Source organism: Pholcus phalangioides, unplaced genomic scaffold (genome assembly GCF_987345545.1).
Source record: "Pholcus phalangioides strain wild (caught in Gottingen) unplaced genomic scaffold, Ppha-v1.0 ptg000011l_1, whole genome shotgun sequence".
NCBI classification, from domain to species: Eukaryota; Metazoa; Arthropoda; class Arachnida; order Araneae; family Pholcidae; genus Pholcus; species Pholcus phalangioides.
In genome coordinates this window covers 17,214,206-17,240,484 of record NW_028301604.1, presented here as the reverse complement: position 1 = coordinate 17,240,484, position 26,279 = coordinate 17,214,206, and the positions used below count along the sequence as shown (strand labels likewise).

Below are 26,279 nucleotides of genomic sequence, written 5' to 3'. Positions count from 1 at the left end.
AGTAATGTCCTAATTATGACGAAAAACATCACCCTTCCTTTCTAATACGACAGATGCGGACAACTGGCTGGCTGGGATTACACTATAAAAGTTCATTCATAAAACTTGAAAATGCAACCAATAAGGTTATCGGTTACATTCGAGCAAATGCAACCAATAACTTTACTGGTTGCATGTTTCAAGTTTCATAAAAGGACTTTTATGAAACTTTTGTAGTGTAATCCCGACCTAAGTGAGGAGATATCGATGTTTCAAGAAAGGGAAATTCATTTCTGCTCTCACGGGGACTCGAACCTGGTCTCTCGTTTGCTGGATGAGTGCTCTACTAACTAAGCTATGAAGACCGATAGAAGATCCCCTCCTTGGAGCGTATGTATATGCTGAATGGCTCCGTGCAATGGACGGTGGGATCATTCTGCTAATAGCTCGCCGATGACATCAGAGCCACCAGATGGCGGTATATAACATCGAGATCTCCTCACTTAGCCAGTTTTCCGTATCTGTCGTATTAACAAGGGAGAGTGACGTCTTTCGTCATATACCGCCATCTGGTGGCCCTGATGTCATCTGCGAGCTATTAGAAGAATGTTGCCACCGTCCATTGCACGGAGCCATTCAGCATATACATACGATCCAAGGAGCGGAATTCTGTCTTCATAGCTTAGTTGGTAGAGCACTCGTCCGACAAATGAGAGACCGGAGTTCTTATCGGTTCCTTTCATCTCCGGAGAAGAATCAGATCTTCAGGAAAGAAAATGAATTTCCGTTTTCTTTTTACTATTATTGGGCTTGGCCTTCGAGACAGACAGTTTTTCAAAAATTACTTCGAGACACAGAGGTGAAAATGCATTGATTTCAGGGGCGTAGCCAGAAATTTCGTTCGGGGGGAGACCACTTTCATTTCGGGGGGGGGGACCAAAGTGACAGAACAATGGATTTGGCCATCTTTCTCCCTTTTTTCGGTCATTTTCTCACATTTCGGGGGGGACCAGACCCCCAAGTCCCCCCCCCTGGCTACGCCCTTGATTGATTTAGTGCATTAAATGCAAGGATTTTTTCATTTTTCGAGACAAAGAGTTTTTCGAGAAAGAGAGGTTTAACTGTACTCATTCAAGGGAAGAAAATACAGTGAAAACTCGAGAAACGATACTCTGTGGACCAAGAAAAAAATATCGTTGTAGAGGGTTTTATCGTTATATGGAGTATTGTTGTGGCGAGGTTTCACTGCAATTATTAAAAACTAAAAAACAGAGTTTGGGGACATGCATGGTTTAATAAATTCAGTTTAATAAATTAACATTGCATTTGAACACTTACATTTTGATGGATTCGTTGCTGCGAGGGAAAGAAAAAAAATAGATTGTTAAAATATTATAATTATAAGTTTAATAAAAAAAACTCAAGTGATTATTAATGAAAATAAACTAAAACGAATGAATAAATTCCAAATTTACTGTTGAACCATGAAAAACAGTTAATCTACCTGCGGTGGTGGAACATGATCCATGGCCGAGGGCTCCTCTGAACCAAAGCTTGTTATACTTGATCTCGATGTTTGCTTCCTGAAGTAAGAAAAGAATGCTTTTGAAAAGCAAATTTCGGCATTGCATATGAGTAAATATTTGAACACTTGAATAAGACTAAAATAGAATAGGTCAAATATAAAATGCAAAACTGATTTATATTTATTCACACAAAACCTGCTCTAGAATACATATCACCCGTAAAATTCTTATTATCATTTTCTTATTTTGAGCGTTTATTTTATTTTTTTTATTTAGGTACGAAATTCGTGATAAAAATTTCAGAAAAACTCAAGAGATGATATTTTTTAAATTTAAGTTAGTGAACATAATACTATATAGCAGAGGCGCCGACATGAAGAAAATATTGGGGGGGGGGGGGTTGAAAGTTGCTGGTCGTCCCGTATATACGGGAATCAAACGCATATGCAGAAGAGAGAAGGTGCATTGCATTTTTCAGAAATTATTGGAGAAGGGGGGCTCAGCCCCCTTACAAAATTTATTGGTGGGGCTCAAAGGGCCTCAGCCACTAGGTTTCGGCGCCTATGCTATATAGTATTTATTTCTGAAACAAAAAAACTCGATCAATCAAACTGCAATGAGGTAAGATTAATTTTTATTTCAGCCTAATTTTTAAGCTAGCTGGATCTTTTTGGGAATAGAACGAGAGAGTGTTGATACTATCCACCACTGTGTCCCTCAAGACACTTTAACATTTGACTGCGCAAAAAAATTCTATCTATGATTTTGAATCTTATTATTTTTTAGTTAACAAAAAATTACTTTAAAACATAATTATTGAAGCAACATTATCTCTCTACGAATTGCATTTTTTTAAGAGATCATATTTGTTTTATTAGAAATTCAACTTTTTAAAATATCGTGTCATCGCTCATAAATGATTGAGCAGTTGAAGGGTTAACGGCATCCTGAAATGCTCCGACGCACCTGTTTTGAACCACTCTTCTCTCCAACTGGAAATTAAAAAAAAAAAAAATTCATCCACAAAATATTTCACAACAAACTCAGTGCCGCAATCAGCCCAAGTTACCGACCCGAGCAGTGAGCATTCTGAAGTACCTTGGCACAACCTAGGACAGTGATTCTCAAACTGTGCGTCACGGCTCCTAGGGGTGTCGACGTCGTCAAACTATGTCAAAAGCGTCGCGGCGAGCTGTTGCATGCATATGTTCGGTTGAAATGGTTCTTTATTACACATTTCCGGGGCAGCGGATAAACGTAGGCTGAGGCAAGGAAGTCGTGGGTGCAAGAACGTAGCCAGAAATTTCGTTCTGGGGACCACTTTCACTTCGGGGAGGGGGGGGGGAATCAAAGTGATTATGATGACCACAATAGATTTGGCCATCTTTTTCCCTTTTTTCGGTCATTTTCTGGCATTTCGGGGTGGACCAGAACTCCAAGTCCCCCCCCCCCTCGCTACGCCCTTGCGTGGGTGGTAAAAGTTTCAGAACCACCCATCTTTTTCTTATTAGAACTGTTTCAGCTGTTATGAATGAATAACGAAAATTTCGTTCAATAGATGGCAGCACTTCAAATATTGATCGTGGGCCCCCCCCCCCCCCTCCTCAGACTTCCAAGTCTATCTCCGCCTATGGTAGAAAAGCATATGCATAATTTCTAAAATATCAGGGATCTGTTTTTGTATACATACGGAATTAATCATGTAAATAATCAATGATGAATATATAACATGACAAATTCTTCAGAAATATAGTTATGTTTTACCCTACAAAATCAGTATACATAATCGATTAGAAATTCCTCATACTATGAAATTTGATGGAAGAACTAGAAAGTAGATGGCAGCACACACTTCACAAATTCTTTAAACCAAGAGGAGCGGGTTTTTGAAGATGGTCTTAAAAGTTTTACATGCAGTTGGGTTTCTCGGAATTTCATATGGTGCTGTTTGAAAGAAGGAATGTTGAAAAACCAATGCAATCACTAATGAACGAATTAAGCAAAAGCTGTTTCATCAAATACGTAAGGCCACAACTGGCGGCAGCAGACGGGTCTGGTTAATGCACATCCCGCACATCCTGCAACAGGGCCTCTAAGGTAGGATCGTTGATGGGTCCCCCAAACCAACTTTCTCACGTTCCCCCTCCATGGTTAATTTATAGTGTGAAAAATCAAAAAGTGATAAGAATCGTTCCGGGCCTCAGGGCTAGAGCACTGTTAGCCCTGCCCTTGTGGAAGTCATGGTCAACATCCCTAAAGAAGGCGGTTGGTCTTCTTTAGGTGTGGTGCCTCGTAATTCTTATTATGTAAAAACTAATTATGCAAAAAAAAAGTAAAAACATAATTCTTCGAATATCCCGATTCCACACAACTGTGCAGTTTAATTAGTTTCTCAAGATGGAAGTATTTTATACTCTGCTGGTTCTACAACATGGAGGAGATACGGGGGGGGGGTGCATGGGGGGCATTGCCCCCCAACGTCAAAGGTGGAGTTGACTGATCTAATGTATATGTGTATATAGGAATTGACTTCATCATCTCATCATCATCGTGCCCTCCTTCCCCCAGCAATAATGACCATGTTCCTCCCATACTTTCAAGTCTATCTCCGCCTATGTTCTACAAATGCATTTTCCACTCATCATCAGAGTCGTCCTCACTAGACGGGGGAACGAGTACAAAAGTAATCGCGGGGCACTTTTATGGGACGAAGAATTTAAGCTAATTTCTTATATTATTTAGATTTTCATAAACATTTTCATGGTGAAGAGAAATAGAGTCAATTCCTTAGTTTACTAAAAAAATTGTTTAAATTAATAATTTTTATTTGTATTACTGCAAGATCGGGCCCTGCGCCGCACCTGTAACACACCCCCTAATGGCAGCTTTGCTCACAATTAACAGTTTGACTCGTGTTGTGAGAATATGTTTGATGCTCTCGAAATCATGAGAGAAAATTCTGTATCAAGTTTTACTATTGAACAGTTTGTTACAAAATGAACGTTGCTTCATCTTCATAGAAATTCGAGAAACCAAAAAGAACTGTTAAAACTTCACTTTTTAAGTAGCGTCAACTACTTTTTTGTGGTTAATACTCTCAGTTATTCCAGGCTGAAGCTTGGTCCCATCTTCTCTTCGCCCATTCCATCGACGAAAATTTTTTTTACGCATGAGAACATATCTATCTCAAAAATATGCAAAAAATGGAGCTTACATTAAAAAAACCACAAAGGAAACAAGATGAAGATTTTAGAAACGGGAAGTAAAATTACAATTCTGTTTCTGCTGCCATTCAAATATTTTGTTTTCTCATGCGTATTTCAATTTACAGTTGCGTTCAAAAAAAAAATTTAACACACACACAATCGGGTTTTCCCTCTTTAAATAACATGAAACTATATAAAGCAAATCGATGGTGTGGGGCCTGCTTTGGATCATCTGGTGCTGGTCCTTTAGTGGGAACAACAGACACCATGAAACAAAAAAATTATTTGGACGTTCTAAAGGCCCATATGAGTGATACGAAGCACACAGCCAAATCTGTTAAGTCGTGGTTTAATGCCAACAAAATGAGAATTCTAGAATGGTGGACTCATTGCCCCGTAGATTCAGTTCAGTAATCAAAGCCATCCTAAAGGTATCTTACCAAATATTGCAAAAATTGTTATTTATTATGTTTTTAATTTGATAATTTTTGTGGATCGTTCGGATGTTGTTTTTTTTTTTATCTCATGAGTTTGAGTATTTTTGTAAAAAAGTACAAAGTACATGATTCGATTACGAGATCATTTTTAGATATGTAGTTTATGAGTAGGTAAGAATCTAATCTATATGCTTCACGTACCGATATTGTAGCGGTGCATTAAAATATTTGAACAAGGTTATTCTACTTTTTTTATACGCGACTGTAAATGGCTGCAAATGCAGAAAAGTACTGCAAAAATGTATACATAGTGTACACTATGTTCAAAACTCGGAAACTGCTAAATTTTAGGTTTTGATATGTCTTATAAACATAGATAAATTAATGCCATCAAGAAGATATATATGTTACTGCTAAAGCCGGAGATCGGCCAGTTCACGAATTAGCCAATTTCGTTGTAAATTGACCCGGCCAATGTTCGGATTTCGGGATTTGGCCAGCCAATTCACGAAATGACCGGAGATCCCTGGCGAAAGTCCGGAAAGAGAAGACGGGATTCGGGGTCATCGACATTTGGAGTATTTTTTCGTTCGTGACAATTATGTCCACGTTAGCTATAGCAACCCATCATATCGCAGTCACGAAAGATGCGGTAATTTTTTTTTTCTTTTGTTAAACTATAGTTTTATATAAATTGTTTTTCTCCCAAATTTCTCTTTTTTTTTTCTTTCTCGTCACAGGGAGCTAATCCAGTACAGCTACTATATATAGCCAGAGACGTATTTACGGTTTTGCCACCTGTGGGCTACCCGAATTTTGAAGTCCTTCTAGTCTAATTTTCTTGACTACTCATTCCTTGAGTTCACCGCCCTGTGCTATGCTATAACCCGCTTGCCCCAACCCCGCGAATATGCCTGCGTCTCTAAGTCACTCTTTTGGCCATTTACATGACCACACGCTGTAGGCCACGCTTTTGATCGTTCACTGAGTTGGTCCCTCTTCCTCTAAGTCACTTATTTAGTCATTGACGTGCTTGCACACGCTCTATGTCACTGTTTTAGTTTTTCACTCACCTGGTCTCTTGCTCTCTACATCACTCGCACGCTTGCAAATTCTCTAGGCCCCTCTTTTGGTCATTCATCGACATGGTCCGTCACTATTTTGGTCACTTCCATGTTCACACACTCTTTTGGTCATTCATCGACATGGTCCGTCACTATTTTGGTCACTTCCATGTTCACACACTCTTTTGGTCACTCCCATGTTCACACACTCTTTTGGTCACTCCCATGTTCACACACTCTTTTGGTCATTCACATGCTTGCACACGCTATGCGTTATTCTTTTTGTCATTCACACGCTCTAGGCCACTCTTCTGCTCACTAACGTGCTTGCACACTCTTTTGTTTACTCATATGCTGGCAAACTCTCTAGGCCACTCACTGATTCAGTCTCCCGCTCTCTGGACAGAGGCGGATACATGTGGCTATAAAACTTTCCGCCTTTATCCCATTATCCTACTAATTTTCATAGCCACTTTTTCCTAAAATTTGCCGCCCCTCCGTACTTACCGCCCTGGGCTAAAGTAAGACTTTCTATAGCAGAAAGCCTCTGCGCGAAGCTTTGACGTCGCTGCAGTCGTCCATTTTACCTGTAGCCGTTCGATATAGCACAGTCCGAGTGCGAAATCTTTACCTTTTTTGCAGTATATACAATGACTACAGGGTGATTCAGAAAAGATGGGAAAAACTTTAAGACGTGATAGTATACACCAATACAAACAATTGTCATCGAAGAATGCATGGTCTAACATAAAACGCAAACACGCTAGCACGTTTCGAAACGGCTGCTCCGTAAACGTTAAAACGGCAATCCTGTTGAAATTTATCGGGAGAACACCATGCATGCAAATGTAACCTGCGGAAGAAGAAGAAACCGTATGCAAATCTCCGTCACAGTGAATAAAAGGCGCATACGCCAACCCTGTGAAGTTATTCGAGCGAGTAACCGTTCTAACAGTTGTAACGTGGGTTGTGGCACACCAACGCTACGGCCCACAACTCATGTGCTTGTAGTTGGCTGATCTGCTAACGTCTCCAAAATATCGTCTTCTACACCTGCTCTTCTGGCAGTCCTTGTACGACATTGTACGAATGACGTCACGAGCTACACGCCGAGGCTTTCTGCTATAGAAGGTGTTGATGCACCCATCTTTCGGGAATGTTTCGATATCTGCTTGAGATGGGAAGCGCGGTGTGTCCGGTCCTTCATTGTTCAATATTAAAGGTGTCGGCTATAGTCCGCTAAGCCCCCCTTGTAAATACGCCACTGTATATAGCCATGTGTCACACGTTAGCGATGAAAAAAAATGGATTTCGGGCCTACCGGACCGTCTTACATCAACACATCAAACATTGATCAGGGATCTCCAGACACTTCACGAATTGGCCAGCCAAAGTCAGAATCATTTCTGCACTTCAAGCCGCCGCACTTCAGGCTTTGGCAGTAACATATATACACATTGTGAATGACCTTAGGTATTATGAAAGAACACTGAGATAAATGTCTTTATACCGTGTGTACGACATTTTTATTTCTACCATTCTCTCTAAGTAATGTGTTTTCATTATTTGTGTGATGTTAGATTCTTATAAGATGAAGAAGACATTTACTCCAGTAAAAAATGGCATATTTCCTTTACGGATGTGACCTGAATGTTACACAAATGCTACAGAAAATATTGACTTTTTTATTATCCATTCCCGTTATAATTGAGGTCATGCAGTAAATTTTCACCCAAACCCTTTCTAATTTAATGAAAAGTACATCGTCAGTGTCATTTCCTGATTATGCTGTTCAGTTCATGTTTAGATAAGCTTAACTTACACTTTCTTTCTAATACAGGTTGAATTTATATTTTATTGTTGTTTACGAGTGACCATATATATATAAGATCACATTCATTATACGTTACTCAGTTGTAACAATCAAACAACAAGAAGGAACAATAATGTATTATGTTTTACACGTATTTATACACATTGTGGCTCGTGAGTGAATTTTTTAACGAGATCACATATTATCTTCATTTTATTATTATTATTATTATTTCTGCGTGTTTGTGAAAAACTACCATGTATATTTATTGTCATGTTCTAGATTCACGTGATTTACTCGAATAGACAACAGGTTTTTTTTGTACATGAAGTACTCTGAAGTTATGATACCCAAGTTCAAGTGATCAGCTTTTCATCGCTGATACCAATAATAACTTCGGCGTTCTTCTGTGCTGAAAACTTGTTTTAGATTATATTTTTCAGTAAATTGATGTACTATTTAAAAAAAAAAGATAAAATTTAATCCCTTGTTTTTCTTTACAGAAATCAACAGATAAAGCAGCATTCAAAACTTTACAACTAGTGTATATTCGGAAATACTTCAAACAACAAAAATAATTTCGTTATTTAAATAATTAATAAATTTGAAATTCGTGAAAATATAATCTTACGTCAACACTGGTTTGCAGTATGTTTGCATACGCTGTACAACTAAATCAGCAATCAAACGTCTATCTTCTTCTTGAGTTTCACCTAGAAGTGTCATTGCTGATGTATTCACCTGAGATAGGCAAAAAAAAAAAAAAAAAAAAAAAAAAATGCATGGTTAACAAAAGAAATATTCTGAATGATAATTTTTATTAAAGACATTAATTATTCAAAAAGCTTTGTCAAATATGAGTTTTTGCATATAACGTTGAAAGTTAGAAAAAAATGATAACGCAAAATTTTTGTTATTTAAATTATAATTGCATCTATTATAATATGATTTGTGCAATTTGTGTGAAGTGCGGTGTAAATTATCACAATAAAAGTTTAAAAAAAATTTATGCCCAGTTTTTTTCTAAAAACTTACCTGAGTAAAATCAAAATGAGTCACGTCCCTCTCTCTTATTCCAAGATAAAAATTTCAAATTAAATTAATTAATTACCTGATATGAATGGATGTCGTTGAATAATAAGAATTTTTTTGTTTCAGTTTAATAAATTCTGCGGCTAAATCACTTAAAACAAAATTTGCTCGAAATTTGTTTTGAAATTTTTAGAGAAAAAGTATATATATATATATATATATATATATATATATATATATATATATATATAAAATGATTGAATTTTTGATGATTCGTAAAAAGCTGCTAAATAATTTTTTATACGTTTTTCATATATTTTTTTCTTATGTATCGTTCACATAAAAAATTGCGAACCTCCAATTTTTTATAATTTAGTTTTTTTTTTGCAGAACTATACGCCTTTATAGCCAGTAGTAATTAAAATAATGGGAGACAAAGCAGGACAGTCTAAAAAAAGCATGCGAATAACAATTCGTGATATCACTTTTAATCCATGCAGATGAAATAGGTAGTAAAATGATACTCATGCTGCCGAGACTTACCTCAATGATGTGTTCCCTTCCATCTTTACCCTGAATGGCTTCGACTGCACATATATCCAGACCTCCAAACAATTCAGAAACTTCATCGACCCACTTCTTGTAACGATCATTCATCGGTATTTGCTCCAGCATTGCTGAGCCCATATTAGCTTTCCAGTTTCCGGAAATGGATTTCCTCCTGCGATGCATAGTGCAAGGAAACCTCATTACTGTGTGCACACGGACTTCATTTTATTACTTAATTCACATAACTTCATTAATTTGCTAACTAACTAAATCCTCCATTAACACGTGTTTCTTCCCCCCCTTGAGAAATAGTGAAATGGAAAAATTGATAGTTTGCATGAAAACAAATATGTACTCACGGAATCGTATGTCTAGATGGTGCTTATAAATGTTCTCTTCGAGTAGCTTTACATGTAAATATTACTGCTGTCGACTTACCAGTTGAAAAAACATCTTTGTTCCCAGATGCATTGCTTCATTCCATATTGCTAAAAAGCATTTAAAGCCAAAAAACTGTGTAGTAATATCATATTTGCAAATAAGTGTCTGCTTTCTTATCCTACCTTGCATCACCATCTGAATCGTTATTGTGATATTGATTGGAAACGATCAATACACAGTATATAAACCTAACACCCTTATACCAGAAACTCCCAATTCGAAACGCAATCAGTCGTTTTGTATTGTTAAGGAACAATTGCATAATAAGTATGAACAACCTATGGACAGCAACTCTTTTCTGAAGATAACCTCAGGATCGCGTTTGATTGAAAAGTATTTTGAATTATTATAATTAGTATTCACAAGTGCTAAGAATATCATCATTGTGAATTCGATTTCATTCAACTTATATATAGATTTTAATATACAGGGTGATTACCGAAGTCCCTTGGCCGCAAATTACTGGTGAACCGTTGATCCTAGAGGCATACTTGGAAGTAGAAAAGTATCCAAATAACGTGTAGAACTCAGATATGTCATTCATATTGCATGGGGTTATATTGTTATTAAAATAAAAAACATTAACTTTTTATTTGGTAATCCTGTCCTAAATCACCTAATTCTACAAAATTGTTGCTCTGTCTCTCTACTGAGGAAAAAAATATCCACGTTTCCAAGTGCAGAGATATTTGAATTCGAAATATCTGAAAATGACGGAAAGAACTACATAAAAACTAACGGACAAGCTCATTATGCTAATCTTTCCCTTCTTTTCAGCGATTTTTATAATTGAAATGTCTTAGCGAATATTAAACTTGAAAACGTGAAAAAAAATTAGGCTTAGGAGGGACAGCGCAACAATTTTCTAATTGGGTTTTATAAAACAAGGTGACCAAATATAAAATTATTTTTTTTATTTTGATAACTATACACAACTCCTTGCAATATAAATGACGTATCTGAGGTCTACACGTTATTTTGATACTTTTTCTAATTAGAAGTATGCTTCTAGGATAAACAGTTTGCCAGTAACAGTAACTTGCGGTTAAAGGGCTTGAGTAATCACCCTGTATATATTGTTTCACAAGATTTTTCCCATCAGGACGCTTTTCTGATGTTATTCATATACTACGCATTTACGTGTGCATGTAAAAACACTTGGCATAAAGAAGGAAAGTGCCGGTGGATTCATTTTAGTTACGTACGCAAATATTAAGACTGGTCTCTCTTCAAAAACGTATAACAAGAAAAGATTTATCGCATAGTCCTAAATTAAAGTTTCTACACCGTTAATGCATTTTGTCATCAATAAAACAAAAGACATTAGATCACTCAAGTACGGTTCATTGATTTATACTTTTACTGATTAGCGATGATAATAAATGCACCACCGCAAAGAAATTTCAACATCACATTGAAATAATTTTCAGGAAACATAACCTCAGATTTGGATAACGATAAAGACAAGTACCGAGTTTCATTCATGGGATTCATCACATCAATTTCTGTCTCATAAACTGTATCGAAAAACGAAAATTATAAGTCGAAAGTGAATTTTATATGAATGCAAGGATGTAAATCGCTCGAAGCCTTTCATGCTAATGAGTTTAGTGAAGCGAAGATTCAAAATGATCGCTTGAAATGATGAATCGATCGAACTAATGTATATCTACGAAGGTGTGAGAATAATTATCCTGTTCGGTTTTGGAAGTAATCTGTTGCGGGATCTCGATCATGATCAGCATTTCAATGTGATACCAGACATCTTTTTACTTCCTCTTAAGTAGATGTGCGTGGGCACGCATGTATCGACGTCGTACATGGCCAAAATCAGTTTAACGCCATCCACTTCCTAGCACATAGCGTTCATCTCTCCCACTTGAAAAATGGTAAAAGCATTAAGTTTAATCCGATAACATCACTTATCTTTGCAGAGCCACCGTTCATGTTGTATTAATGACAGGAAAATGCCGTCTTCCGTATAATGTTCTATCTTCTATGAATTATCCTATCTCGTGCTAGATGGGCTATAATGGTTTCATTGAGCATTTTGTGTTAATAGCAAAGAGAGCCATTCTCAAATTTTAGAGCAATTTGTGAGCTTTACCATGAAAACAATTGGAACAGCAAATGTTGATCTATAATATAAATGATCCCGAACGATATACTCTATTAGAAAATAAAATGGTGAAATGTGGATTTTAGAGTGAAAAATGAATAGCTCCGAGACTTTTACCCTTTTTTATATTCTTTGGTATAATTCTTATTTATGATTAAGTACATAGTATGAGTGCAATTAGAATTCACGTGTAAAAAACACATAGCAAGAGTAGAAATAACTTCATATTTTGTAGAAATATTCTCAAGACAATGAATTTTTTTCCAGCGAATCACAGTGAAATCAGCACCAAGACAAATGCCGCTATATGAGAACGAGTGATTCTTCATAACCATTTTCCAGCCATTATTTCATTTCAACATGGCGAATAATTTGATTTTTGACTGTAGGCACACTTAAGATTGACTTCGAAGACCGAAAGCCTTAAAATCTCAGGGAACCAAAAAGTGGAATACGTCTCTACAACATCTGGGAAGAAGTACTCAAATATTTCATTCAACTAACTTTTCGTGATTTCAGTTCATAGTAGAAAACACAGCAGTATATATTTTTCTATGTAGTGTAAGTGTTTCAATTTCCAGTTCAATGCTCTTCGCTTTAATTAAGTGTTTGTTTTCCCAGCGGCATGTTTTGGCACCAATTTTTACCTTGGCAATACTTTCCATTAAAGCAAGAGAATTTGATGTCACTCTAACAGCAGTTTCTCTAAGGTCATTTCGAAATACAGTATTAATCTTAGTTATGTACATCCCGTAGTAATTTTTTGTGATAAAATAATTTTAAAATGAGTAAAAGAAAATTAACTCACATGAAAGCTTTGTAGTTGGTTCCGATTTTCTGTACGTGAATATCATATTTAGCATCAATGAATGGTTCGACTACACAGTATGACTTGGTAACCGCAACGACACTGGCCACGTCTTGAAAATCAAAGTGATTCTCGACTTTCAGTTTTCCCATTCCACCATGAGCGTGGCTAATTTTCACTACACTGGGATACTTGGGGGCTGTTAACTACACAAAATAATGAAAAAAAGACGCATATATGTTAGAAAAATACGATATTAAACAAAAAAAAACCACTTTTTACGAGTACAATACATACAAAAGTAGTTATTCATAAACTGATTCAGTCATACAGTATATTCTGCTAACCACAAATAAAGCTTGAATGTCTCGAGCGCATCTGAGAGATGTTCGGATTCTTATTCTTTTATGCTGTTTACGTATAGAACTTACGCTTCCTACAGTGAATCCAATGTAAAATTTTACAACACTCTGTATACTGACAAAGTTCCTAACAAACAGTGCATAATATTGTTACTAGTTCCAGCCTTCCATTCGTTGTGACATATTCATTTTAGATAGAGTGACAAGACTTTTTCTCAGCCCAATGCATCAAGGAAATAAACCTTTTCTGGATATTATGCCGTAGTGAACTCGGAAAGAAAAGTCATCTGATCTCTTTCCGGTTTCCAAAAGGACAAGGGTTAGATTCCTGGTGGAGACCAGGTGACTTTTCTTTCCGAGTTCACCTCGGCATAATATCCGGATAAGGTCTTTTCCTTGATATTCATTTTAGATCATGCATTTTTCACAGATGAAGCATGATTTTACCTTAATGGATGTGTCTGTAGCTAAAATGATTAGACATGAAGCTTTGAAAACTCATATCTCTTGCTAAGTCTTTTCTACATCTAATAGAAATCGACGTCCGATGTGTCATATATTAGGCACAGTATTTTTTGACACAAACTAAGATGCAAAGGATTTCATAGCCTTACTTGAAGGTTATGAACGGGACCACTGGATGTCATACCACAAATTTTAAAATAGTGATGTTGAAGGAATTTTTTGGAGAAAGAATCATCTCTCTCTTTAAAGAACTGTGGTTCAACGAGATCTCCACATTATATCTAGCCGAATTAATTGTTGTGGAAATATACAAAACAGACTACACGTAAAATCAATCCACACACCTTCGAAGAGTTGAAAATGAACATTACCGTTGCCGTTAAAAGTATGTGGACACCATAATGCTTCATCAGTTCATGAGGTACATGTTGTAATGAATGGATAAACGCATTGAAATTCAGGGATATCATTTCTAACATTATTGTAGCCAAGGTATAGCATATGCACGTTTCACAATTACTCTGATGATGTCTTTCGGTTGGATACAACTTCTAAAAAATCCATAGAGTGTGGATAGATTTCATTGAATAAAAGATGTTCGAAATTTTTACAGTATATGGGGTTAACGGTTTATGCAATGAATAAAGGCTAATTTTACGTTTTATTACGGATGTCGTAAAAGGAAAAGTTTATTTTTGAAGAATTACGTATTTAACACCTACTATCTCGTTAGTTTTATATTTTTGTTTCCTCACTAGACTAAACAAGGACTGAAATATGAAAGTGGGGAAAAGATGAATTAAAAAAAAGTATTAAATCAAAGTAAAAAAAAAAGAAGGTCCAGTAGTTTTTAGCGTCAGTGTCATTAGACGAACGACGCCTAAATATTCTTTTTCTGTTTTTTCTTTTTTATTAATATATAGTATATATATTTTGGTTGTGTCACTGATCGTTCGCTGACTGCTAAATCCTCAAGAGTAAAAGCACTTCAAAGAAGAAGTGGTTCCTCAAAATAGGAATGATGGTGTACAAGCCCCGGAGTCGAGCTAACGAGCATCTTTTGAGAACAACACTTCAACCCTCTCATGGGGCCTCATGCTCTCTTCTCCTGTTGACAGAAACGCACAAGCGGAAACTGCTCATAGTAAATTCACTCTCTTCTTTATGCTTTTGTTCATTGATTAGGTGCTGCCGGAATTTTTTTTCCTTCATGAAAATACACATTTTTCTCAAAAATATATTTTCACCATTTCTGAAACTATACGCAATGAAATCTTTTTGAGCGTACGAGTAAAAATGGGGGTTTCACTTCGGTTAGTTGGTTCAAATACAGTAAAACGACATTTGAGGGACGGCGAAAGGGTATCGTTGTAACCGAGGTTGAGATTTCTAAGATATAAATGAAATATATATACAGGTTGATTCAGAGCACTTGGTTGAAAACTTTAATGGTTTTGAGAAGGAATGGAACATGCACACACAATGTCACATGTACACAATGTTTAAGAGTTGCCTCCACAAAAATAAATCAAGATAAGAGAGATTTTAAGGAAGAATAGGCTATGCACACTGGGTCCACCGCGTCCAATCTATTGGAGTAGAAATGCAAATACAAATATAAAGGCCATAACAGGTAAAATGCCCAACGAGGTGGCTGAAAAAAGATTCCCATAAAAAATATGGATTTCAAATATTTCTGAACTATATCAAAAATACAGCAGCCTAAGAAGAGCAATAAAAACCAATAATTATGATAAAATACAATTGCCCATAAAAAAATGCAAACATTAAGATACATGAAATAAGGTTGTCTTATCTAAGTATGAATAGCTTCTCGATTTATCCCAATATGTTTATCTATTTGTTTCTAAACGTGTCAATTCAGTTAGAATTCACGACCTAGGGAAGAAAGCTATTCCATTCATTCACAACCATATTCCCCTGACATCTGCGCTCGTCCAATGTAAACATATTCAAAAAATCAAGCCTCTCTTCATTGCTTAAGCTCCGTGTGCCATCAAGAGCACGCGTTGCTCTTCTCTACAACCGTGGCTCTTCTCGGCAGGGCGAACTAAGACGCTTAAAAGTGGAAGGATCGCTTAAGATGAACGCGAAGAGTCCTCTTTGAAAATGAAACTGAGCATTCTGTACGCTTTACTGGCCACTGCTGAGCAATACTCAGAAAACCTAAGCCGCTCGTCAATGAGAATTCTCAAATCGGTGATCCGAGTTGCATCCGTAATAATACCACACATGCAGTGCTTAAATTATTATGTGATTCTCAGAGGAAAAACTGGCCTGGAACCACAATTGCTCTCGGAAGGTTTATGGCACGTATTTCAGCAAATCCGTCCTGAGAAATATGGTATCATAATCCGGGGGCCAGTTTGTACTTAGAGGACAAACTTTGCACAAATCCTGAAAAAAAAGAGATTCATAGTTGACTAGCGGCGATTTTCTAATGAAAATTTCCAAGCGGTTTTGATTTTGCCCGACTATATAGAGACATCACCAGTCAACTCGTATATTTGAGCTACTGATTCTGCTATTTTGATTATCGTTTACTAAATATATTTGTACTGATACCAGGGAAGACGAACGTATGCCGACCCAAAATTACATACGTTGGTCTACCCACGACATACGTTGGTCTTCCCTGGTATTATCTAACCCGAAAGGTAATTCATTTCTATATTTGTGCTGGTTGATTTCACCTACAACTTTTGTCAAGAAAAAGTTACATTTCTCTGTCAAAAAACGACTTAATTAGAAAGTAGATGCTGTTTATTTATATGTAGAAGCTAATTGTCTTTTAAATCATACCTATAAAGTTGTAATTCACTTATTATTTATCATTATATGATAGGCAGTAATTTGATGGTTAAGTTCTGAGCAAAATTGGGACTACTTGGTATCACCCATATAAAACAACCCCAAAGTAGTTTTTTTACTTTGTTTCAAGCTTAATTCAGCTCAGTATCAATCTCCTACTACGTTCAAAATGAATATTGCTTGTCTCTTGTTTTTTTGATAGATAATACCAAATTTCATAAATTTGTTTATAATAATTTCTCCTTCATTACTTTTGTTTTTCACATGTTAAATGAGATAAAACGATGCAAAGCAGATTTGTGTTACGGTACTGTATTTGGTACTTTCTTTTGGGGTGAAAATTTGTTATACACTCTTCAGAGAGAAGCTCCTCTGTCAGACCAGACACGACCCAATCTCTGTCCCTTCCGGGATGTAAGCCTTTTATCCGTGTGGGTTGGGTAGTGCTGGGGTCACAAGCTCCTCTGCCACATTTGCTATTAGGATTTGACAACACATTTTATAATTAAAAATGCTTATTCAAGTGTATAGTATAATCTTTTAAAATTTGTACTAATAGTTTCGCACCACTCAGTCTTATCACATGCTTATTATGATGAAGTTGTTATTTCATTCTAATATAAATGATGCAAAAATAAGCAAAGCTTTCCAAACCCCGAGTAAATGGTTTCGTATGCTTAGAGATCTGAATTGTTGATAAAAACGACAGTTTTTGAATCTTGTGAATCTCGGAAGTCCCTCTAAATAAAAAGGCGAAGTCATAACGAATGCATGGCCTGATAAGAGTTATAAGGATTATAATTCCTAGAGGAATACTTGTAGTACGCTATGAATAGATACGCATATAATAGGGCTTCCAAGGCTTCTAGCCTATGTAAAATGGATTGAAACTGAACGCAAGATCTACAATAATGTTACGAATCTTGTATTTGTTGTCATAGTTATCAATAAGAAAGGTAGACAAATGCTTGTTCAATGTGTGGAGCTGAAATTTTTTGAGAATTTCGTGGGAAAGCACCGCAAAAGCGAAATGAAAATTATTGAAAAATGTATCATTATAAATGTATATACACAAGATCTTCGAATTTTCGTTTACGTTAAAAAGTAAGGCTGGTCCAATTGATTGATTAATTGGGTCGGTTAATCTATTAATTTTTATTCTCAGCTAAAAATTTTAATTGAGTTAATCAACCCAATTAATCCGATTAAAATTTTTATCGTTTTAATGAAGTTCACAATTTATTGTAATTTATTTGACAAAATTGCTAAGATGTCTTAAATTATATTCCTAAATATAACATTTCAGATAAGTGATCATATTTAAAAATATTTGAATCAATATTTTAATTAAATTTTTCGACATAGAGGAAATACAAAAAAAACAAAAAAAACAAGATCCTAAATTCCAAGATTGGACAAAATTTTTTAGCAATTACTTCAAGCACGCAGCCTTAATTTCTCTACTTTTTCCAATGTTTATTCACATCTAGCGAATAGGTGAGTGAAATGAATAAAATATGTTTTTTGTAGCATCAATTTATGAAAAAAGTTACCCAATAAGTTTGTTATAAAGTTTTAGCACACACACACATTAGAAAATATTTAATTAAGACCCAGTCAATCATACGACAAATCAATTGAATTTTTTTGATTAACAAGTTAAAAATTTCGTTTGATTCCCAGCCCTAGTTAAAACCGAGGTTCGTCAACAATACTCTCTCTCTCTGAGGAAATCGGTCGGAACCATTACTTTTCGGCTTCTTATGACAACAACAATAGAAAGACCCCTTGTGAATTTGGGTTCTTAGCAAAACTCCTAAGCTATACAAAAACATTCAGGGGCCTTCCCCATTGCAAGGGAAGCGTTGAAAAGTACGAACTGTACTGAAGAAGTTCCGAAAAAAACCTCTGGACCGCAAAACATTGTACCTCAAGAAATGCATTCATGTTATTTATTTATTACGACGTTCCACGAACGTGCGAATTGTGACGAATGAAATGATTTATTTGATCTGTGATAGCAATTTTAATACAGTCGAATCTCGTTATAACGAACTCCAAGAGACCGGAGAAATCACTTCGTTCTAACGAAATTTCATCGTGAAGGAATTCCAGGTTTTTGCATTATTCCTATGTAGACTTATCTGGGAGATTAGAAAAGTGTTCGTTAAAACGAGATTTTCGCTATAATGGTGTTCGTTAAAATGGGATTCGACTGTATTTAAACCTTCATTCTGCCTTATACTGGTTCATTCCCATAAAAAAGTATTGAAAAAAAGATGTAAATTGGTGCTGTTAGCATATTTTTAATTGAAATCATGCATCAACACAGCAATTTAATTAATTAGAGGGGATTCTTTAATAAGCTAAAATAGTTAATTGTATATATAAGGGTAAAATATGTACAGTTTGCCTTGATTTTAATGTTATCTATAAACAGAAAGAATCTTGCTTTTCAAGGTTGGATAGTTGTTACCTTGAATTTTGTTTCAGATTCTTTCAATTTAACGCGATTTTTATAAATCTCTGAATACGTAAAATTTCAGTCAGCAGCTTTCAAAAAAAATGCACCTACAAGCAATCAACTCTTTCTAGATGAAAAGTGCTATACTTATATAATAGTCGTATTTTTTGTACTAAAATGACGCTACAAGATGTACAGTACTTTCTAAAGTACCAAAAAATATGTATATTTATATTATATACGGGACCATAGAGAGTTAAAACGCTAAGAATTGATGACGATGCCTAATTACTAGTACCGAAAGGATTTGTCTTCATCATCAATCATGACTTTTTATTCATTTCTTTAGCTTGTCTATATGGGCTCTATATAAATTAAAATAAACTTAGTTCTCTTCAGCAGCGACGAGATACGAAAATGTTAAAAAAAATACAAATATCCGAGAAAAATAAGCGACAAACGTCCGAACCAAATGTGGCTATAGCAACGTTTCCAGTCAGTCACCATGGAACGACTTGTCTCATTATCTGCGAAGTTTATATATTTATTTTTTTGCTTTTCATCTCAATGCCGATCTTAAAAGACGCTTAAGCAGTATTAAATTGGCGACATCACATCCAGTGAGAGAGTGTCTTTTGCGTTTGATATCCTTCGCACGTACAAGATTTATCATCTGCCGCCGCAAACAAGTCCTTTTTTGCGGCACATGTGCCTGCCTCTGGCAGATGTGGTGCCAGCAACACTATCTTCAAAATAAGCCTTTTTTCCTCTTTTATATTCTCTGCTTCCTACTCGTTATTTATGAATCGCAGCTACTGTTTGCCATTAGGATTGTACGGAATTAATGCTCTGCAAATAATCTGTTTTCTTTTTTGTTTTGTTTATTTTGTTAAATCAAGATGAACGTGGATTTTAGATTTTTTCAGACTTCACCCCCCCCCCTCCCTTTGCTATTGCTTTCATTTAATTACTTCGAAAGTATTTATGTTAAAGTTAATGTGGGGCGTGTGAGTCTCTACAGAGACTCTTGTTTATCATGAAATAATATATAAACCACTAACTCAGAAGAGACAACAGTAACACGCACACTTATAACTATGTAACAAGATTTTTTTTTCTTATCATAATCATCATGCATATATTCAATTCATTCGTAGGACTGCGTGTCTGCACTGATAAAATTATTTTCGACAGTGATTACAAGAGAACATCGTTCAAAATGAAAGCGCAATAGTTCAAAGAGTTCCATTGAAAACATATGTCTAAAACAAAAGTTTGAACGCTCTTTCGACTAATTAACAAGAAAATTAAGTAATTAACATCAAAGTGAATAACTTAAGCAATCAAAGATGCCCAATGAAGATATGATGCTATTATGACAATTATAAAAAATATTAATAATATGACCACAAGGCGTGCTCATGAAATGTATCCCAAACAGGAAAAATGCCTGTATGATTGAAAAATTGAATTATGTCTAAAAGTTAAATTCTGTGCTTAGATGGCAAAATGGCGTAAGTCACTTATTCCAATAAATTGAGTTCGCATTCTGGAGTCTCGTTCGTCAAAATTTTGCAAGGTCGAAAAATTTCGCCTTTCTCCTTCAGATTATGAGGAAACAACGGATGCAAATTGTAATAAGTTAAAAAGCCACAGTATCGCATTTCGGCAAAACATTGTTTACAAATTTGCTACCGTGAAAGTTTGAAAAAGTGACATAACCAGGGCCCGAATGTTGATGACACTTGAATTTTTTTTCCATTTTTAGCATTTTTCAATATTTTTTCACTTCCAGGGCATCACTTTACAGGTTTTAGGAAATTTTTTGGTACTTTTAGGATGTTTTTCACTTTTGAAATTTTTAAAAAAATATAAAACAAGCTAAAAAAGTTGTTAAACAAAAAAAAAAATTCATTACTCTTTTTCATCACTTAACTTGTATCTTTCTTTATAGATGACAAACAAAGTTTATATAGAATTAATTCCAGGTAAATTTAGTATTCATTAAAAATTCCAAGAGCTGGCCACACACAAATACAAATGCAAAGTCACAACAGGTAAAATGCCAAACGAGGTGGCTGAGGAAAAGATGCCCATATCAAATATGGATGTCAGATATTTATAAAATACAGCAGCCCAATTAAAAATACAATTACTAGAAAATACAATACAACTAGAAAACACACAAATTACAGTAACTAGAAAACACACACAACATACTTAACCAAACAATAAATGAAAGAGTGAATTCAAGAAATTTTGATCCTATATGGAATGTTGAGAGAGAGGAATTTTCATTATATAAAAGGAAACATGGTATAGTACTTGCATGTATTTATTACAGGGGGAACAGAGTATTGCATGCTATAAGATTTCTTAAGTCTGGTTTTGCTCTGGAATATTGAAGAACTGATGACGTACATAAGATCAATCTTCAGAATTCTGGGGGGGGGGGGGTCCATCCTTCAGTCTTTGCAGAAAAGTATGTAGCTTATTGATGCTATGATAAAGTCAGTGTGCTAAAAGTGGGGCAGGCCAATTTGCTACCATGAAATTTGAAAAATAATGGGGAAAAAAGCGGACTTATTACTTAAGCCTGTAAAAAGTTTTTGATGCCTTGATGTCTTTACAGGAACATCTGAAATTGAAGGAAATTAACACTGAGTGAATCAGATTTCCCCCTCCAAATATCCCCAATAACATCTGCTGATGTAGAGAGAAGTTAATCTTGTCTTTTTAGAAATTTGATAAAATCTAATGTTGAGAGAGAATAATGAATGTGATTTTCAATAGATACTATAAGAATTTTCTTTTCTTTGACCTCCAGTTATATATAATATAATCACTGGTTCAGTTTCTAAAAAAAAAATGTTTTATTATTTTAATAGAATTTTTTGTCATTGTTGGGGAATTTTTTCTTTTAGTTTATATGACATTTACCCGAATTTTTAGGGCATTTTTTACTGTTATTTTTCAGGAGTTTTTAAGGTCAACAACGTCCGGGCCTTGCTTATAACATTTTGCCATCTGAGCACAGAATTTCAATATGTTATCATGCCGCAACATCTTAAGAACATTTACTGCTTCAATGCATTAATGTTTATATCATAATTTAAATTTTGTCATGTTTAACCATGTTACTATGGTATTCTACTATATTTTTTCAACATGTTTTTGATTTAAAATTATTTACTATTCTATTCTACGGGTGCGGACACCGGAAAACCTCATACAAACCATAGGTAAAAATTCTCATAAAAATGATTATATTCTCCGGTTTGGTCTCCTAAAATGTTTCCACTGATTAGAACACAAGAAAATAATTGACGATTTCTTTTGTTGTTGTCAGATATGTGAAATAATTGATTACAGCTAAATTAGACAATTGATTTAGCTAGTTACACGAAGCATTGATGGGCAAATATTGTAATTTCTTTGAACAATACTACCTCTGGCAGAACGTGTTTGATCATCTACAAAACCACTAGCAATACTACTATTAAAACGCAAAAAAAATAAAAATAAAAATAATTATTTTTTCTCTGAGTGAAAAGTTTTAATGGAAACAATCATTACATAAATACGAAATACAGTAAATGAAAAATATTATTAACTTATTCCAATTCTACATTGAAAATCAGTTCACGAACTGGCAACATCCGAAAAAAAAGTGTTCGATCAGAACTTTCGTGTAGCAATGTGTTCGAACACTGTTTAAAAAAAATATAATGGCTCGAAATATATGTGAATGAAATAATGTTTGCGCAATTGCAAGGTAACTAGACAATGTATAAAAACAAATGCAACGGAGTTTTCATCATTAAAATATTTTCTGAAGCGGTGAGATAACTCCCACAAGATATCTTTCTGATCATCTCTAAAGCTGATGATTTCCATGTCAGTAGACGAACTTCTTCGAAGAAAAGTTACAGAATTGTTTAACTGTGTTCTATGTACAGTGAGAGAGCTATCTTTGGAATAGTATAGAATATCCGATGATGAAGTCACTCTCCGCTATCCATACAAAGGTTTATAACAGCTGGCTGATGCGAAGATATATTTTTGGAAAGAGAGAAAAAATTAAACTGCCCCTGCGGAGAATCCAACCCACGTCCTTTCACTTTCCGGGTGAACGCTCTAGACCACTAGACTACAGAGGAACGAATATCTCAATTTTTCCTTGGAGCTCGCGTGCACTGAACGGGACCGTACATGGACGGTCGGACACAATTCAGGCCAAAGCTCACAATTGCTGACGATGCCACCAGATGGCGACTTAATTAACCCGGAAAGTGAAAGGACGTGGGTTCGAGTTGAATTTTCTCTCTTTCCAAAAATATATCTTCGCACAGCCAGCTGTTAAAAACCTTTTTGTAAGTATAGAACATATATCTGATACTTTTTCCAAAGATATACATAATTTTTCCACTATACATAAAACACGGTTAAACAATCTTGCAACTTTTCTTTGAGGAACTCGGCCTTTCAACATGGAAATTATCAGTTTTAGATATGATCAGAAAGATATCTTTGGGGAGCCATCTCTTAGCGCTTCAGAAAAAGTTTTAATGATGAAAACTCCGCGTCGTATTCATTTTTATACACTGTCTGTTTACCCTGCACATCTGAGCAAACATTATTTCAGATTGGAATAAATTAATGATTTTTCCAAATATTTTGCATTTAGAATGATTGTTTTCATCAGAAATTTTCACGCGTAGAAAAAAAAAAAGAAAGAGTTATTGTTATTTTTTGTGTTTTAAACATAGCATTGTGCTAGTGTTTTTGGATGATAAAACACTTTTTGTCAGAGGTGGTAATAGCATTGCCAAAAATATCCGGATCCCTTTTTACCCGAGTTTGTGAAAAGGGCCACGGTTAAGTCGTCTTTTAACAGTACCATATACAGTCGTTAAATATTAGAGACAGTAAAATATAATTAAAATGCATTGATTATATATTTCATTTTGTTTTCAACAATAGCTTAAATGCTATGAATATATAGCCGTGCCGTATGGAAAATTTACATTTTAAACCTTATAAAAACCCTTTTACTGGTGTACCAGAAATTACCCAACTACCTATAAAATGCCATATGTTTTTCTATGAAGAAAGCTATCTTTTGATTTTTAGCAGGAAAAAATACGGGGGGGGGGGTCTTGTAGCAAGAAAAATGTATTCCATTCATAAATCAGCTTTACAAAATATCTGTGGCGAAATATCTTGTCAATGCCAGTGGAAGGGTTAATGAACGTAGATTCAGACAGGACCTTCTACGATAGAGGTTTTGGGAGGACGCCTAAGGTAAAACTTTTAGCGAGTTCCTGAAATTGATAGAGTGGTTTTCTAGTAAACGTGTGTACAGAAAAAATAATGTTAATCCTCTCGAACCTAGAGCACCGTAAGCCTCTCTATTGTGGGGGTTTGCTAATAAAGATATCGTGAGGTCCGAAATATGCTTAAACCAGTCTGGCCATATATATTTCCGCATTCTGATTTTGCACATGTGCCCATCTGCTGATTTTAGTATCGTTTCTAGAAGAAACGTGGTTTAAAGAACTGAAAATAACTAATCAAGAGATTAAAAAAGTCGAGTTTATATCCACGATGACAGACAGGATGAATAGCAATGACATGGATTGGAGAATACTCCACGGACAAAAATTAATTGGGCTCGTGACATCAACAGTTTCCGTTGTATTATTATTATAATATAAATGACGGTGGAAATTCTTTCGGCGAGAAAATTTTTCTTGTTAGTCGTCACGATGCATTTAAGTGTCCATGATGTGAAAATCAACAGCTGTGGTTTCCTCCGTGGCTTGAGTAACAGCTGATTAATAAACGCAGTCTATGCCAGATGCGTATAGCAGCATTCCACGCTTGTTAACTCAAGATCAAGTATGAAGTTGCCCGCGAGCGAACTAAAAATAACGGTGTTATGCATTTTATTCTCGCGCCACTGTCCTTTGCCTTATGGCTAACCCTTCGTTCAAAAATGAATCATTTTCTTTTAATTCTCTTGTCCTTCCTTTCGTCCGTAGAAATAACACATACAAGAAGAGCCTGAGCAGTCGGTGACGTCACAGAGTGCAGTGACGTCATCAGAGTCAGTTAAACATACGTCATAAAAGTGCATTCTTGGCAGAAAAAGGAACAGAAAAAATAAAAGAGGCTTTGCCCGCGCGCGTAAACGTTGCTAATCTATACCGTTTAGTGTTTTTCAGTCGGTGGCAGCGCGTGGGCATCAAAAACCAAAGAGGCGGTAGGTCGGTCGGACGAATGAATTTTCTTGGAACTTTGCAAGGCGATACTATGATAACGAATGACTGAATATTTCGAGAATCGAGTGAACAACTCGAGAGTATAGTACTATTTTTGAAGTTTCATTCATTGCGTCTCTGCTGGGTATCAGAGAAAAGTGAGTGCAGCAGCTCAATAAAATGCATCCGGATAACCGAGAGTGACCTCAGAATCTCAGAAGGTTATTCCGGCCATGATTTATGGTTGGTCGGATGGCCCTTATTTATTTTTTTATGTGCATCACACGAGCTAGAAATTTCTAAACATGGACGTTAACTAGCGTCGCTATATTTGGCAATGAGACAATTTATCCTTTGTTCCTCATTCGAAACGATCAAACGGACAATTTTAAACGGGTTTTCTCACTAATACTGTATTTATAGCTGATTGGGTTAGAATTAAATTTAACTCATAAAGTTTAATTAGCTGTACTTTTTTCCGTAGTGCTAGGAATACAGGGTGCGCCCCGTCAAGACTACATAAACACTGTAGAATGGAAATCCTTCCTTGAAGTAAATGAAAAGTGTTCAAGAAATTTTACTTCTGCGACACGTTAGTTTTCGAGTAAAATGCGAGACAAAATTGAGATGACGTCGGATATGGAAATTGACGTCCGGTCCGAAAAAAATTAATACTTCGAACAACATTTAAATTTTATTTGTCGTAGTCGCAATGTGATAACTTTTGCCGACATCGCGCTTTGATCGTGTTAATTAGCATTCAACGGCACACGCAAGCATGCCTAGATATACGCGGTGAACATAATGAGAACTCTCTTAGGTAAACATACACCCCATTGCATGCGAAAGTTTTTCATGCTTTAAAAGGGCTTTTTTTAAGTGCATGAATTTTGGTTTTTAATTTTACTCGAAAAAATAA

At 35.5% G+C, this 26,279-nt stretch overlaps 1 protein-coding gene across 1 annotated transcript in view; it reads right to left on the bottom strand.

Annotated features, from left to right (window-relative positions):
- The window catches only part of Syn (synapsin), a 208,488-nt gene that overhangs the window by 7,545 nt on the left and 174,664 nt on the right, over positions 1–26,279 (bottom strand). Inside the window, exons 7-11 of the mRNA XM_089238613.1 lie at positions 12,975–13,180; positions 9,601–9,778; positions 8,657–8,766; positions 1,484–1,562; positions 1,318–1,335 (exon numbers count right to left, since the gene is read on the bottom strand). Of these exons, the coding sequence (XP_089094739.1) occupies positions 1,318–1,335; positions 1,484–1,562; positions 8,657–8,766; positions 9,601–9,778; positions 12,975–13,180 (591 nt within the window). The remainder of the gene's footprint in view (positions 1–1,317; positions 1,336–1,483; positions 1,563–8,656; positions 8,767–9,600; positions 9,779–12,974; positions 13,181–26,279) is intronic.